This window comes from Gadus morhua, chromosome 4 (genome assembly GCF_902167405.1).
Source record: "Gadus morhua chromosome 4, gadMor3.0, whole genome shotgun sequence".
Lineage (NCBI taxonomy): Eukaryota > Metazoa > Chordata > Actinopteri > Gadiformes > Gadidae > Gadus > Gadus morhua.
Window position 1 is genome coordinate 19,081,411 of NC_044051.1, and position 16,099 is coordinate 19,097,509.

General features: G+C 47.8%; 1 protein-coding gene across 7 annotated transcripts in view; it reads left to right on the plus strand.

Moving 5' to 3' along the window:
• arhgef28a (Rho guanine nucleotide exchange factor (GEF) 28a) overlaps positions 1–5,543 on the plus strand; it is a 44,959-nt gene extending 39,416 nt beyond the window's left edge. For 6 of the 7 annotated variants that reach the window (XM_030354217.1, XM_030354219.1, XM_030354221.1 and 3 more), the window contains 2 exons: positions 695–956; positions 4,924–5,543. In XM_030354217.1, the coding sequence (XP_030210077.1) occupies positions 695–956; positions 4,924–5,105 (444 nt within the window). In that variant the 3' untranslated portion in view covers positions 5,106–5,543. The remainder of the gene's footprint in view (positions 1–694; positions 957–4,923) is intronic. The other variant, XM_030354223.1, reaches the window with a different exon arrangement.
• Positions 5,544–16,099: the final 10,556 nt, after the last annotated feature.

The following is a 16,099-nucleotide window of genomic DNA, read 5'->3' on the forward strand; positions in this document are numbered from 1 at the left end:
TTAGCTGGCCGTCTCCGGGATGCTTTGAGGCGTGGTGGAGCGTGTGAGCGTGGTGTGTCCTGGCGGAGGAGCCCCTGTGTTTGCTGAGAGCACCCTGCAGCCGCAGTGTGATTCATCACCTTCTAATGAGGTCATATCGCAACCCTTTCTGATGAGGTCATAACACACCACCTTCTGATGAGGTCATGAATCAGCGGGAAGAGTTCAGTTTCCCCCGCTCCCCAAGTCACATAGTCCTCCCAAATAAATACAAATAGATTTTTTCTACCAACAAGAAGAATATAGGATGATGATGAGAATGATTATTGCTTATGTATGCTTATTTTTGTATTGTTTATTATTATATTTTTCCAGGACATTTTGTCACAGTGTGCTGTGAGAAAGAAGGATGAATACGTTTAAAACATGCCTGAAGTTGTAGCCACAGGAGCATAGCATGGTTCGAACCGTTTATTCTCAAGGGAACCATAAAGGTTCTATCTTCTAGCAAAAGTGCCTTTTTACTTTTACTGAGTATCATTTGTGTAATGTATCAAAGAGTATTGATTATCAAAACGTTATGTTGTATTGTATTTATATTTATATATAGAGATATCATATGTATATTTTCTTAAATTATATATATTTATTCATGATTTTTAGATTTTCTTTTATATATCTTGTTATTTATTTGGATTGCTTTGTATTTCTATAGCCAATGGATACCGGTTCACCCGGGGACTACAAATATGACGGCTCGGTGTTCGTGAACGAGGCTGCATTCGCCGTCAGCGCGCCCTCCAACAACCATCACAAGCGGGACGACCCCAGTGCCCACAACTGCCTCAACGCCCTGCTGCTCCGGTCCAACCAGAGGCCCAAGGCCGGCCCCCGGCCCCAGGCCCGGGCCACCGACACAGGCTTCTTCTACCACCCCGCCGGGCCTGAGGGGGAGGGGGCCCCGTCCCCGGCAGGCGGTAAGAAGGACACAACACACGCGTCTTGTGGTGCTGGCCTGATGTAGTCTTGATTTGGAGAGGACGGTCTCTATGGTGTTTAGCGTTGGGCTGATTTAGTCATGAGGAGGAGAGGTTCGTCTCTGTGGTGTTGAGCGTTGGGTTTGATTTAGTCATGATGACGGTGGGATGGTCTCTATGGGGTTTAGTGTGGATTTAGTCATGATGAGGAGGGGGTCGTGTGTCCTTGGTGTTGTGGTGAGAGGAGGGGCATACAGTGTGTTGCATTCTAAGAATGAGGACCGCCCAGATGTGCACACACACACACGCACACACACACACAGACACACATAGACACTCAAACCTACACACACACACACACAAACACACTCACTTAAACATACACATACTCACTCACTTACTTACTCACTCACTCACTTAAACACACACACCTCACTTAGTCACTCACTTGCTTATTCACTCACTCACTCACTCCCTCACTCAGACATTATCACACTCACGCTCTCTCTCTCTCTCTCTCTCTCACTCACTCTCATCCTCCCCCCTTCTGTTTCTCTCTCTCTATCCACTCTCTCTCTATCTAGCTCTCACTCGTTCTCTCTCTCTCTCTCTCTCTCTCTCTCTCTCTCTCTCTCTCTGTCTCTCTTTCTCTTCTCCCCCCCTCTCTCTCTCTCTCTCTCTCTCTCTCTCTCTCTCTCTCTCTCACTCTCACTCTCACTCTCACTCTCACTCTCTATCGCTCTCTCTCTCACTCTCTCTCTCTCTCCCTCCTGTTTCTTTCTCTCTCTCTCTCTCTCTCTCTCTCTCTCTCTCTCTCTCTCTCTCTCTCTCTCTCTCTCTCTCTCTCTCTCTCTCTCTCTCTCTCTCTCTCTCTCTCTCTCTCTCTCTCTCTCTCTCTCTCTCTCTCTCTCTCTCTCTCTCTCTCTCTCTCTCTCCCTCCCCCCCCCCTCTCTCACTCCCATGCTCCCTCAGCTCGCAGCATGTAACCCGGCCTGTCCTTGCCGCTCAGTTAATCAGTGTCTTCCGACAGAGAGACAATCGCCCCCAAACCCCCCCCCCTCTCCCCTCCAGCCCCACCAGTAGCTAGCTACACCTCCCTCTTGCCAGAGGAAAAGCTAAATCAATGGCTCTTTCTATCTCTCCAGCCCAGTGGGCGGACAAGAGAGACCCGGTGAATCACAGATCCCATGCGATGACGGACTGATTGGAACATTGATCCGGAAAAATCTTTACAAAACTCATTACAAGTCCACCCGTCTTACCGGTGGCTCAGGGGGAGACCAGGGGGGAGAGAAGGGTGAGGGTGAGGGGGAGAGAGAGAGAGAGAGAGAGAGAGAGAGAGAGAGAGAGAGAGAGAGAGAGAGAGAGAGAGAGAGAGAGAGAGAGAGAGAGAGAGAGAGAGAGAGAGAGAGAGCGGGGGGGGGGGGGGGGGGAGGGGTGGTGAGAGAGAGAGAGGGGGAGAGAAAGAGAGAGAGATAATATTATTCGTCATGTTCAGTTTCTTGGTGTTCGTTATGCTACCAGTGCGTTCCCGAGGCTCCGGCCCACCCTGGCCGCCCCCTCCCCGCCGTCACTCTGTCAGCGTGACAATACCCACACTGAGCCGCTGAACCGGGGGATTCACCGAGCCTGCTTATTATTACCGTGGCCGTGACGCATCACTTATTCATGGTATCTACATTCTTTCACCCGGCCATTGCAGGGCGCCACACACGCCATACAAACACACAGATGTCCACGCATTGTACACGCACGCATACACAAATTCACACACAGGCACGCGCTAACACACACAAACACATACACCTCCATCCTTCTCCAATTGGCTTGTTAACCTTTGTCCCGCCCGGACACTGCTTCCTGGTGAAGCCAGAGTCTCTTGTTAACAAGATTGGGGGCGGGGGGGGGGGGGCTGGGGTTCATTCTCCCTGACACCAGCCCCCCCGCTCCCTTATTGGCCTCGGGAGACCCTGCATGGCAATCCTCCCGCCACGTCGCAAGATATATCAGACCTGACACTGATCGGAGGGCTGCAGGACTCACCGGCGGTCCGCTCAGACCTAGTGTTGCTCTTCTCTTCGTTGCACCAAAACCATTCTCACACATCAGATCACTGATGGCAGTCGAGCCAATTTCTGGGTGAACGGGGCTTGTGTTTTCTTTCGATTCCTATTTGATAAGACCAATCAGGTTAGGGTTAGGGTTATTTTAACCCTTACCCTAACCCTATTTGTATGATTGTGAACAAAAACTTGGCTAGCAGTAGAAAACTGTAAAAAGGTTTCGAACTAACGGCATACAAACTGGCCGATGTGGAAATACACCTATCCCCTTCTGAAGGCTTAATCCACTCTGGCAGAAGAACATCGGTTTGAATATCGCAATAAGGAAACAGGAAACAAGCCGTAACTTGAAGTCCTGGTTTCTGGTCCAGGCAGTGAGCCACCTCACCCAAGAGGCACTGCTATAACACAGTAGCACTGCTGGATCAGAGGTTCTGCTATCTAACAGTCAGACTGCTGGATCAGAAGTTCTGCTATAACACAGTAGGACTGCTGGATCTGAAGTTCTGCTATAACACAGTAGGCCTGCTGGATCAGTCGTTCTGCTAAACACAGTAGGAATGCTGCATCGCAGGTTATTCAGAACCAATCAACTTTTTTTTTATGTCAAACAGCAACATAACATTGTGAGCATGCGTTTGACATTTGAACCAATAACATCACGTAACATGTAGCGGGCTATCACACCAATAGCTAGCATGTCTTTCACACGGTCCAATACATTCCTAAAGCATCGGATCACATTTCTTCCATTAGCTGATGGGAGTGGTTCACCTGGAAACCGATCGTTTCACATCATCTGAATCCAATCAGATCCACCTTGAGTCCAGCCAAAACACCGGATCATTCACACTGCCTGCAAACACACAGAGCTGCCAAATTAAACATTTCTGCTCTTCTCAGCCAAGGCATGTGAAGAATTTTTTTTTGAATGGACTCGTGGCGGCCGAGCCATTATCTGCGTCGCTCAGCGTGTGAACGACACAGCCTCGACCAACCGGTTGGCACGAATGCCTTCAAGTCACCGCCGACCCGCCAATCACGTTCGTCCCGGTCGCTCGGTCGTTCCCTGGAAACAGGAACTCTGAGCAGCCGCCCCTGTGCGTGCCACTTGTGTGCCGCGCACGTGTTTCACAACAATAGAAGAGCAGAAGTCGGTCTGCCGCGTTGAAGATTAAAGTTTGATTCAAAGCGGGGCCTTGCCACCGAGGCGCATCATCAAGGTTAACGCAGCGGTACGCTTCCATGAGGAATCGTTTCATCCGCTGAGCGGAATGTCGTAGCGTTTCAAATCCTTTTTTATTCTGTTCAGTGATAAAAGAGGGTGTTTATTTTCACATGAAGAAAAGGAAAGTTCTCCCTCCCGACGGTCGTGATACAATCTGAGGCTGTGGGTTTGCCCGCTGCTGGGGCATCCATCAGGGCCCTGCTCTAAACCAGTGGCTCTAAGGACCCTTCGGCAATTCATCAGCACAAGATGCAATGCTACAGGGACACAGAGGCTTTATGGGCCACTACAGTCAACAACACATTGCTCTCATTCTCCCCAGAACACATACAGGATATAGCATATGCACCTGTTTTGTGTGTTTGTATGCATATAATAGTATGCATTCTTCATGCCATTATGCCCTAATTTAGCATCATTAATTCATGTAATATCCAATATTTATATTGGAATGTATATTTTTCAATGGTGTGGCTGGTTCACGTAACATGTCAGCATGTATACCTGCTTGGTTTATGAAAATGAGTGTCTGACTCTGTATACATATACCGTGTGTGTGTGTGTGTGTGTGTGTGTGTGTGTGTGTGTGTGTGTGTGTGTGTGTGTGTGTGTGTGTGTGTGTGTGTGTGTGTGTGTGTGTGTGTGTGTGTGTGTGTGTGTGTGTTTGTGCGCACAGAATACGGCAGCCAGGGTGAATATGGACGTACGTCAGCGCTGATGTCACCTGGGTCCGGGGGGCAGTATCCCGGCAGCCCCCTCTCCCCCACTGACCCTCGGCTGGACCTCGCCACGATTGTCTCCATGGAGACGGAGACCGGCGGGGAGGAAAGCCGGGAAGAGAAAATTGTTTACCTCTGAAGCGGGGAGCGGTAAAGGTGACCTCCGCTGCAGTACCGGACTCGACCAGCGGGGGGAGCACAATGGAGGTGCCGCCGTGGTCCGCGTGCTCCGTTCAAAAGACGTTAAAAAAAAACACGCTCTTAACTCTGTTCTCGAGGGGGTTGTTTTAATGGAAGATGGGATGGCTGCATAGGATTTGGTAGCCCGGGACTTCAGTTCACTGGTTGGTTTTGGGCTATGACGTCAACAACCCCATGTGTCAAGGTAACCAAATGTCATGGTTACTATTCGTCATGCCTGTGTCATGGAGTTATATGCATGACATTTAACTTGAAGTTAACTTTAAAGCAGAAAAAGATTCCAATGGTGTGTGTGTATGTGTGTGTGTGTGTGTGTGTGTGTGTGTGTGTGTGTGTGTGTGTGTGTGTGTGTGTGTGTGTGTGTGTGTGTGTGTGTGTGTGTGTGTGTGTGTGTGTGTGTGCCTGCGTGTGTGTGCGCGTGCGTGCATGCCTGTGTGTGTGTGTGTGTGTGTGTGTGTGTGTGTGTGTGTGTGTGTGTGTGTGTGTGTGTGTGTGTGTGTGTGTGTGTGTGTGTGTTTTGGAGACTGGGTCAACATCACCCAAGCATCCCGCAGATCCTCTCACTATTTTCTCTCTCCATCTCTCTCTTTCTCTCCCCCATCTCTCTCTCCCTCTCTGTCCCTCTCCCCCCCTCTCTCTCTCTCTCCCCCCCTCTCTCTCTCTCTCCCCCCCCCTCTCTCGCTCTCTTCCTCTCCCCCCTCTCTCTCCCTCTCCCCCCTCTCTCTCTCTCTCTCTCCCCCCCCCTCTCTCTCTCCCTCTCCCCCCCCCTCTCTCTCTGTCTTGAGGTCGATTGTTCAGCCATGGGATAAACCTGCGCTCAGCCATTCATCAGACACACTCTATTTATTTACAAGGAGAGAATTACACGGAGCGCGGCGCATTAGCGGTGAAGGATGGCGCTTCACTGGCCGCTCTGAACTCCCCCACGTTGGTTTTAGAATCCAAAGGAACTTGCGTTTGGCGACGGAGAGATAGTGTGGATTCAGAAGGGATGCTGGTTTATAGTTCAGCACCCAACCACGCAGAAGGTTGTCCAAACACAAGTCGTTCAGGAATCTTGTAATGCATTACAACAATCGCAGACGATGTGTAGAAGAATCGATTAACCAAATAAAAATGTGTTTGCTGTTGGATACTATTTTTCAGATGCACTGCATTGATATCATTAATATTAAACGTCAAAACGTGATTTATTGTTTTTACGTTTTATTTGATCTTTGATCTTTCTGAGTGACCACAAGTAAAGAAGGCCTTATGGACTGCCCTTCACAAAACAAAGGGCCAATTCTCTAACTTGAATAGTAGTGCACTTACAATTCATCCCTCAAGGACATTTTTGGTCGGTCTTCAATTTGCACTTAGTTGCCAATGGTTTTGTTTGCCTTCAACTCGTATGAGTTTATATAAATAATTCTAACATAAGATGCTTGTGAGCCTTCAGTGTAAAGTTTTGTTGTAGACTTGTGGCTGGGATGTACTCGACAACACAGTGAAGAGGCTGTGGTCTGCGTTGGATGTGATTTGAGCTCAATGTGTGTATTTCAGTGTCTTTTATTTATTGCAGCTTGAAAATGTTCTCAGTGTGTCTTACTGTAAGCTGGTTGTGCTGTAAACAGTTCTCGTTCTGCAACATTTCTGATCCATCCTGTTGGATATTTGTGTCTTAAACCATGCAGTTGGATGGTAAACTGCTTTCACTGTGTTTGGAGCTGATAAAATGTGGGTAGTAACATGATAGGAAAAGTAAACCGCATTGACCGGTAATATAATACGTTAAAACATTCCACAACACAATTCTCCTGCTTTAAAATCAAATATATCCACAGAAGTACCGGGTTGACATCTACCTGAAGTGTGACTAAGTCGCTAAAGGAGAAAGCTGTTAAAACCATTTGGATGAAGTGATGAATATTTTGATGTGCCTTAAAACGCAAGCCTTTGTATATTTTTATGTCAGCATAAAAACTAAATATAATAAAATGTTGTAATAACCTAAAAGTAAATCCACAAGTTCTTGTCACATTCCTTCACTCCTTCATCCAGCCATTGTTTTAGTTTCTCTCTCTCTCTCTCTCTCTCTCTCTCTAATCCCCTCTCATTCTATCTCTCTCTCCTCTCTCTCTCTCTCTCTCTCTCCCTCTCTCCTCCCACTCTATCGCTGGTCCCTCTCTATCTCTCATCCCCTCCCACTCTCTCTCCTCCCTCTCTCTCTATCTCTCCGTCTCTATCTCATAGCGGGTGTCGTACGCCCCCGATGACCTCGTGCCGGCCGTCCCAGGGTGTTAATGGTCTCCTTGTGCTCCCCTCCCTCCAGTGGGCTCTGCTGATCAAACCATAAGACCACCACCACGCTGCGCCCCTCAACCATCTGCTACCAGCGCCCTCCAGCCCCCTCCCCCCTCCATCACCACGCTCCCCCTCCTCCCCCAGCCCGCTCCACCTTTAAACATCACAAACAGAATCTGCTTATTCGCCGGAAGTAAGTTGAACACACAAGGTGACCGCAGAGTAGCATCAGGCTGGTCTGGGTGCACTGCTGCACAAAGGACTCAGAAGAGAAGGAAGTATTTATAGGTCCCTTGAAATGCTCTATAATAAACCCAAGATATTATCATTATTATGTATAAGAGCTAATGAGCATCAGTATACGACGATATGCAGTACCATATAATATAGAATACTAAGTTGTTTGCTATATTATGTAGTGTGCTATACTACGTAGTATAGTAGGGTTTACTATGTAGTATAGGATTATACTAGGTAGTATAGCTATACTGTAGTTTACTATACTGTGTTTATGGGACAGGATAGTCTCGTGGTTGGGATGTAAAGATCCAAAAGCATCGTACCTGTCGGTGCTTACCACTACTACTTTGACGGCTTACACAATTGAAACGGGTACTAAAGCAAAACCAAAAGATACTCTAGTCACACCCAACGTGTGAGCATCAGCGATCAACAAATATATTAGAGGAAATAGAAAAGGGTTAACACAAACTGACAAACACAAGACAGTGCAGACACAATACTCAAAATCGGCAGAACAACTGCTTCACACACATTAAATAAACAGCCAGACCCTCCACAGCGGAGAGATCCCCCGAGAGAAGAGCCTCTCTGCCGGCCTCCGTCCTGCGGTCCCCAGCCATGCGGAAGGTTAGCCGTAAACGAAGCGAGACGCTGCTGAGGGAGCGACGGGAGAAGTTTTGCTGCTGAGTCAACAGCTTGGGATTGAACTTGGGTATTTGCTTGGTCCTCTCCCCGAGGCTTTGTAATGATTTCTGTGGGCGAGTGTGGATATAAGGTTGCAGCTTAAATATGTAATATGTATACAGCCAGTAAATCGTCTTCCAGCCGGGACGGGGTCTTTCGGGTGAGTGGGTGTCTCGTTAAAGAGAAGGCGCCTGATTAAAGGACATTAAAACAGAGATGCCGTTGCAGTTCGTTAGGGCGTTGGAGTTTTTTTTTTTTTAGAAAGATCGAAATGGACCTCCCAATTTAAACTACTATTAATGTATGTTTCAAACTTTCACCTTATACTTTTGTTTACCATGTATTCACAACAGATTTAATACTACTACAACCATTATTACTACTATTATATATAAAAGCAAAAAATTAAATACTATTAAAATCTTCTACTTCTACTACTACTACTATACCATAGGCATAATAATGATAACAATAATAATAATAGAAACTGCCTAAGCTAAAGTATCAGAGTATGCAAGTAACAAAGTGCTTCCATCAAATCAGGATAAGTTAAAGTCGTGTGGAATTCATGGTTGGATTTTCAAAGTCAAAGCATGCTGTTAGTATACCCCAGCCCCCCTGGGGAGAAGATAGGCCTGGATCTTCACCAAAACATCTGATATATCTCCCCCCACCCTCCCTCTGTGTTCTGCTGAGATACCTGAGGACTCCGCAGCTGTGAAGAGTTGGGCGATGCTCGCCAAACAAGGCTCATATCAATATTATGAGACTCATCTCTGGAGCGCTTCTCCTGGCGATCCGGGCTCCCTGGTCCTGCGTGACATTCCCAAGGTTCCCTTCCTGTTCCCACGGTATATCTGGGAGTGGTGGGGGGGGCTGCAGAACCCGGGGCCTGTGAAAACCTCTGAGGATATCACTGTTGTGATAGAGGGATACACTAATAATCTGGATTGAAGTCACTCAGATGGGCTGACGTTGTTCTGCTCCTCTCCACAGCACCGGGGAAGAGCTTTCAGTCCTTGGGATTTTCGTAAACATTTGAAGCACATGGAGAAACCCTGTAGGCTGTTGGATAATAGTTACCCCTGTACTATCCATACAGACAGCCCTACAAAGAAAAACAGGAAAACAAACACACCCATACCCACACCTAAACAGACGTTACATTTTTTAATTAAATTCCACAGTGAGGGCATGATTTAAAATGAGTGGGCTTTGTTGCATGCTTGAAGTCCATATAGAGAGGATATAAAGGTACTCTATATTATAGCTTTAGGGGACGAGAGCATGGCAGAGTCTGAGAGGCACTGCTAATTTAAACTCCCATCATCATTATTTATTAGAATGGTATTCACTGATGCTGACGTTGGTTTTCCAGCTGTGATGTAAAGCCTGCGTAACGGAGCAGCACACACACACACCATGTGGACTGGGGGGGCCTGTCAGCTGAACCATCTCCTCAGGTCTGAGGGCCAACACAACCACTCATTCATGTGGTGAAGACGTTCATTCTGCTGAACGTGCCTTGTTGCCGTTGTGGTTGAAGAAACTCAAAAATCGTTCATCCGCTGCACTGCTGTCGTCTTACAGTGAAAGTGTATCAACTGACGAGGCGCACATGGCAGACGAATCAATTCGCCAGATGGTTCAATCCTGGGTGAACAGGGCTTTTTCACTTTATGTCAATTCATATTTGTTTCAACCAATCATTTCGCTGGAGGTGGGGTTCTGTATGAGTGTAATTGACAAACACAAACTTGGACAGCAGTAGCAAACTTTTAAAAAGTGTCTGTAGAGGTTTCAAATCAACGATGTGTGGACTGACCACTATAGAAATACACTTGCTAAAATCCCCTTCTGAAAGATTCATCCACTTGTGCAAATTAGTTTATTTTCAGTATAAGGTCTCCGTTATGAAACAGGAAATAAGGCGTAACTCCGCCCCTTTCTGTTGTTGGTTTCCTGTCCAGTCTCTGTGCCGTCTCCCCCCAGAAGTCCTGCTTTAACACAGTAGGACCACTGGATCCGGGATAACCTACCGGGTCAAACCAATATGCGGTTTGACTGGATATGAGGGTCTTTAGCTAAATTCTTCGGCGGTTGGTGGAGTCTCGATCCACACGGTGCTGAGGCTCAGTCTCAGGGTGCAGAAGCCTGCGCCTCGCCCTCCCCAGGCCCGAGGGTGAGGCGGTTCCCCACGCTATTAGCAGAACCTACAACATACATCTGCTTTTAATGGCCTGCCGTGGAGGGAGCCCATTAAAAAGATTTCTCTGAGCTTAGTGTAAATTGCCTCTTACACAAATCCTTCTTGTGTGTGTGCATGTAGAGTGTGAGCGTGTGTGTTTGTGTTTGTTTGTGTGTGTGTGCGTGTGTATGTGTGTGTGCGTGTGTGTGTGTGCGTGTGTGTGTGTGTGTGTGTGAAATCCAAGTTGGCTGTAACGATTATTGTAAATGTCAAAGTCACCCACGTCATCGTAACTCAGTGTCTTATGGGAAATTAAGATCATATAGTAAAAACAACTAAAAGATAAGAGATTTTACAGTGATGATAAAGCGATATTAGATCTGCTCTATAACGGACATACTTTAAGACAAACGGCAATGAATGAGGAGGGTTAACCATAAACTGGGTGTTAAAATGGTGTCAGGAAGACTGCTAAGGGAGGGAGGAATAAGGTGGAGGTGGAAGGCCCCTCACAGTGTATCGCTGTCTTCTGGCATCTTAGGTCAGGGAGAGCAGCCACCACCTGGGAACCAGCATTAGGTAACAACCAACCCATCGCTTGAGAAAGTCAACTCATATTGCATCAACAATATTAGTGTACATGTCCAGCTGGTAAGGGTATCAGGATTCATGGAATACAATAGAATTTTGAGAGAAACTAAATAGTTTAATCTGTTGTGTAGAATGCTACATTTAATACATGGTCGTCATTGTAGCTTTTCACAACAAGATATAAAGCTCAATTCTATCTTTTATTGCAATCCATTTTTGCAAATAAATAATCAGTCTATTTTAAAATGTCAAATTCCCAAAGGTTGGCCTTTACAAATAAAGGACAACAGCTATTTATAGTTAAATGTCAGCTATGTATAAGGTTATGCAGTGATAGCTGAAAACGTGTTTGTGTGTCTGGGGCATGGCGTGTGCGCATGGGGCTTGTAAGTGTTTATGTGGAGACGCAATGTTGGAAGTTCAACATTTTATTTGCTCTTGGAAAATGCTATATATCTATAATAATCCGATCATAAAGCATAATGTACTCATTTGGCATTTCCTTGGCAGTTCAATTGATTATTATCTATTATCACATTTTGTTCCTTCTCTGCATTCTGTGTTTATTTTTTCATTTGTTATGTTCCGTATTCTATGTCCCACGGTCCTTGTTCCGTGTTCCATGTTCTATGTCCCATGTTCTGTTTTCCATGTTCTGTTTTCCATGATCTGTCTTCCATGTTCTATGTTCTACGTTCCATGTTCCTTGTTCTGTTTTCCAAGTTCTGTGTTCTGTGTCCTGTTCCATGTTCTGTGTTCCATGTTCCGTGTTCTGTGTCCCGTGTTCCGTGTTCTGTGTCCCGTGTTCCATGGTCGATGTCCTGTGTTCACCCCGACTTCCCTTGGAGTGAGGCTCTTCCCGATCACCAGGTGCTCTAAATGAATAAACAACCCATTGTGTCCAGCTGGCGCTGTCCGTGGTGCTGAGTACCTGTGAGCTCCATTTTAATAAACTATGATTAGTCACCACAACACAAGCAGGGGACCCTTCCACCGGCCTGTCACCAGGACCAGGCCCTTGCATGTATTTATGTACTCTGAGTAGAATCGAGAGAGAGAGAGAGAGAGAGAGAGAGAGAGAGAGAGAGAGAGAGAGAGAGAGAGAGAGAGAGAGAGAGAGAGAGAGAGAGAGAGAGAGACAGAGAGACAGAGAGAGAGAGAGAGAGAGAGAGAGAGAGAGAGAGAGAGAGAGAGAGAGAGAGAGAGAGAGAGAGAGAGAGAGAGAGAGAGAGAGAGAGAGAGATGACTGACAGCGCCCGTGTCTTCTTAAATTTCATCTCCACACCTGGCTGCGCTTTGAGCATCCCATAACCGTAGGGACATTGCTAGGGGGATAGAGGATCCCACAGAGCTTGTCTGTATTTTAGAGTGCATTAAAAAGGTCTCATGAATAAAACAGTTGAGTTGATCCTTCTCGACTCCCCGGTCCGTGTCAAACCGGGAGCGGCCGCCACGCGGTAGCACGCCACGCCCTTTAAAACAGGAAGTGTGCCCGTACTGCGCTCCACTTCTGGTTGACCCCCCGCTCTGGGTGGAGTGGGACCTCCTGGTGGTCCCCCGGGGGGGGGGGGGGAGGGGAAGGGGGGGGGCAGGACACGGCTGTGACGCAGGAAACGGGAAACACTGACCGGTCCCAGCCAGGCGCGATCTGCCCTCCTGCAGCCGTGACAGACAAACCAACGTTTGTTTTGCACATGTCTGAACTCATTGACACCGTGCGTGCGCACACACGCCCCCCCCCCCCCCCCCCCCCCCCCCCCCATCTCCCTCGTGGGGGAGATGGATGATTGGTGGGCCGGGCGGGGTGTGTGAAGCGTGTCAGGAGTGACACGGCCGCGTGGGAATGATTGGTTTGGTGCAATCGATCTCTGTGCCGTGTCAGAGTCGCCCGGCTAATGAGGACCGCTGGGTGGGAATTGGGTGGAGGCACACGTCATTCGCTCTGTATGGCTGTCAATCATGCCGTGGACCAACACACACACACACACACACACACACAGACACACACACACAGACACACACAAACACACACACGCACACAAACACACACGTACGTACGTACAAACAATCACAATGCATTTAGGGCACACACACTCACGCACTGCATAGGGAGGTCACACACACACAGACACAGACACACGGCCGAGTGAGGACACAACATGCACATGCACAGCAGAGTGATCACATACACACATATGCAGAGCATAGTGAGAACACACACACACCTCCACAGAGCACAGTGAGGACACACCCAAACCAACACACAATGCATGGTGATGACACACACACACACACACACGCACACACACACACACACACACACACACACACACACACACACACACACACACACACACACACACACACACACAAACACAAACACACAAACAGCAGAGTGAGGACAAACTCAAACCAACACACAATGCAAAGTAACGGCGACACAAACATACACACAGCCGAGTGAGGACACACACACATACACACACACACACACACAAACACAAACACACAAACAGCAGAGTGAGGACAAACTCAAACCAACACACAATGCAAAGTAACGGCGACACACAAACATACACACAGCCGAGCGAGGACACACACACATACACAGCCGAGTGAGGACACACACCTACAGACAGCCGAGTGAGGACACGTACTCCTACTTCCACACAGCAGAGCAACACAAGGTCGTTATCGTCTGCTGCTGATTGTCTCTGCTAGGAAGTAAATGAAACGCAATCCAAGCTCACTGCTGTAACCAAGGTGACCGCCGTCGGCTGCCAAAGCAGAGGACAGTTTTGACTTGTCTCTGTTAGCGTTTACGGTGCTCCATACATCGTTTTACTGCTCAATGAGCCGAGAACTACAGTATCTAACCTCTGAGCAAAACAACAAGTGGGCAGATTCTTAGTTTCCCTTAGTTTAAGTTAGCATTTAGCAGAACAGCCCGCGGCCTAATGAAGAGAAAATGACAGGATGTCGAACAGCTGAGCGGAGGAGGAGGTGAAGGAGGTGAAGGGGAGGTGAAGGAGAGGGAAAGTAGTCAAAAACTCATCTTTGTAGGAGTGTGTGTGTGCATGCAAAGTTGTGTGTGTGTGTGTGTGTGTGTGTGTGTGTGTGTGTGTGTCTGTGTGTGTGTGTGTGTGTGTGTGTGTGTGTGTGTGTGCGTGTGTCTGCAGGTGTAGCACACAGTGTGTGTATACGCGCTTGTGTGTGTAAAGCGTAAGTGAACGCGTGTGCTCGCCCATATGTGTGTATACGTGCATATTGTGTGTAGTGCGTAGCTGTGTGTATGTAGCACATAGGTGTGTGCATATACGTGCATGTGTGTGTGTACTGGTGCATAAATGCAGGTGTGTGTTCACTCGTGTGTGTTTGTGTTGCACGTATAGGTGTATGTATCTACATACGTATGTGTGTGTGTCTGCATGTGTGTGTGTATACATTCATGTGTGTAGGTGAGTGCATGCGTGTGTGTGTGTGTGTGTGTGTGTGTGTGTGTGTGTGTGCATGGTATGTGAATGTGTGTTTGTGTGTGTAGGTGTATATATGCATGTGTGCATGTGTGTGTGTATACATTCATGTGTGTAGGGAGTAGGTGAGTGTATGCGTGTGTGTGTGTGTGTGTGTGTGTGTGTGTGTGTGTGTGTGTGTGTGTGTGTGTGTGTGTGTGTGTGCGTGCATGGTGTGTGCGTGTGTATGTGTGTGTATATATGCATGTGTGTGCAGTGCGTAGGTGAGTGTATGCGTGTGTATGTGTGTGGTGTGACAGGTCTAATCCCTCGGTGGTAAAGGGACAGGTGTGTTTCGGCAGGACTAAATTGGCTGTCTCAGCTGACACTGAAGGCCCTCCGTTTCCGTCCCTCTCCCCTCTCATATTCCTGCTGTAATATGAGCCGGGGAGCGGGGAGACAGCGGGGAGAAAGAAAGAGGAGGTGGGGAATGCAATTACTACCCAAACCCCCCCCAGCCTTCTTTTTTTTCTGTATGTCATCTCTGTCGTGTGTGAAGGTGAAAAAAACAGTGCAGGCCTTGTTAAACTGACCCCCCCCCCCCCCACACACACACACACACACACACACATCTCCACCCCCTCTCCCCTCTTCATTTTCCACCCCTTCACTCCTAAGACACTTTTGAAGTGGGCGGTATCCAATTACTTGGATAGCACCGCACACAAGAATGTCCTTAGAGCTGCTCATCTGTATAACGCGGCGTGGTCCATTATTTAATCAGCTTTACATTCACGCTCCTCTACGTGACGGGCTGCGCTGCGGTGGAGTAGCACACGCACACAAAGAGGTCCCGACTGTGGTTTTGGCGCATTCTTTAGAGGAGCGCAGCAGAGTTTGCCGAGACCCGCCAGGTCAGACTGCAGAGTCGGGGCCCGCCGGTGAAGGGCTCGGTCCGCACGTAGAGGGAGGGCCGGCGACCGACCGGGGTCCGGAGGGACCGCTGCTGCCAGGGTTATACGGCCCAGGATTTACAGCCGGGCTGGAACGAGGCCTTTTCCATCTAGAGAGGACATTAAAGTGTTGACAAAGACAAACCAGTGATAGTTAAAGGTCCTCTACCGCTTGGCTTCATTAAAGCGCCGTTTGAGAGGGCCTCATGTTTATGTAAAAAAGACATACAAGGTCAATAACAATAAATGAATAGTGAGAAATAGATTTTTCCTTACGGTCAGTTTTGTTATGCAAAAATACATTTTTTTCGATGTAAAGAGGGAGGGGACTCAACCGAAGACGGGTCATGTGACTACATCGTTGCGCTCTTCCTCTCCGTCTATTGACGCAAAACATGTACAGGTGGTGGGGGGAGGGGGGGGAGTGTGAAATGATGACACTTTGCATCAGGCTGATTGTCTACGATTAATGTCACTGATTTAGTGGTTTCCATTTTTTTTTTGGCTCGTCCGTAGCCCTGGCCCCCGGGTGAGA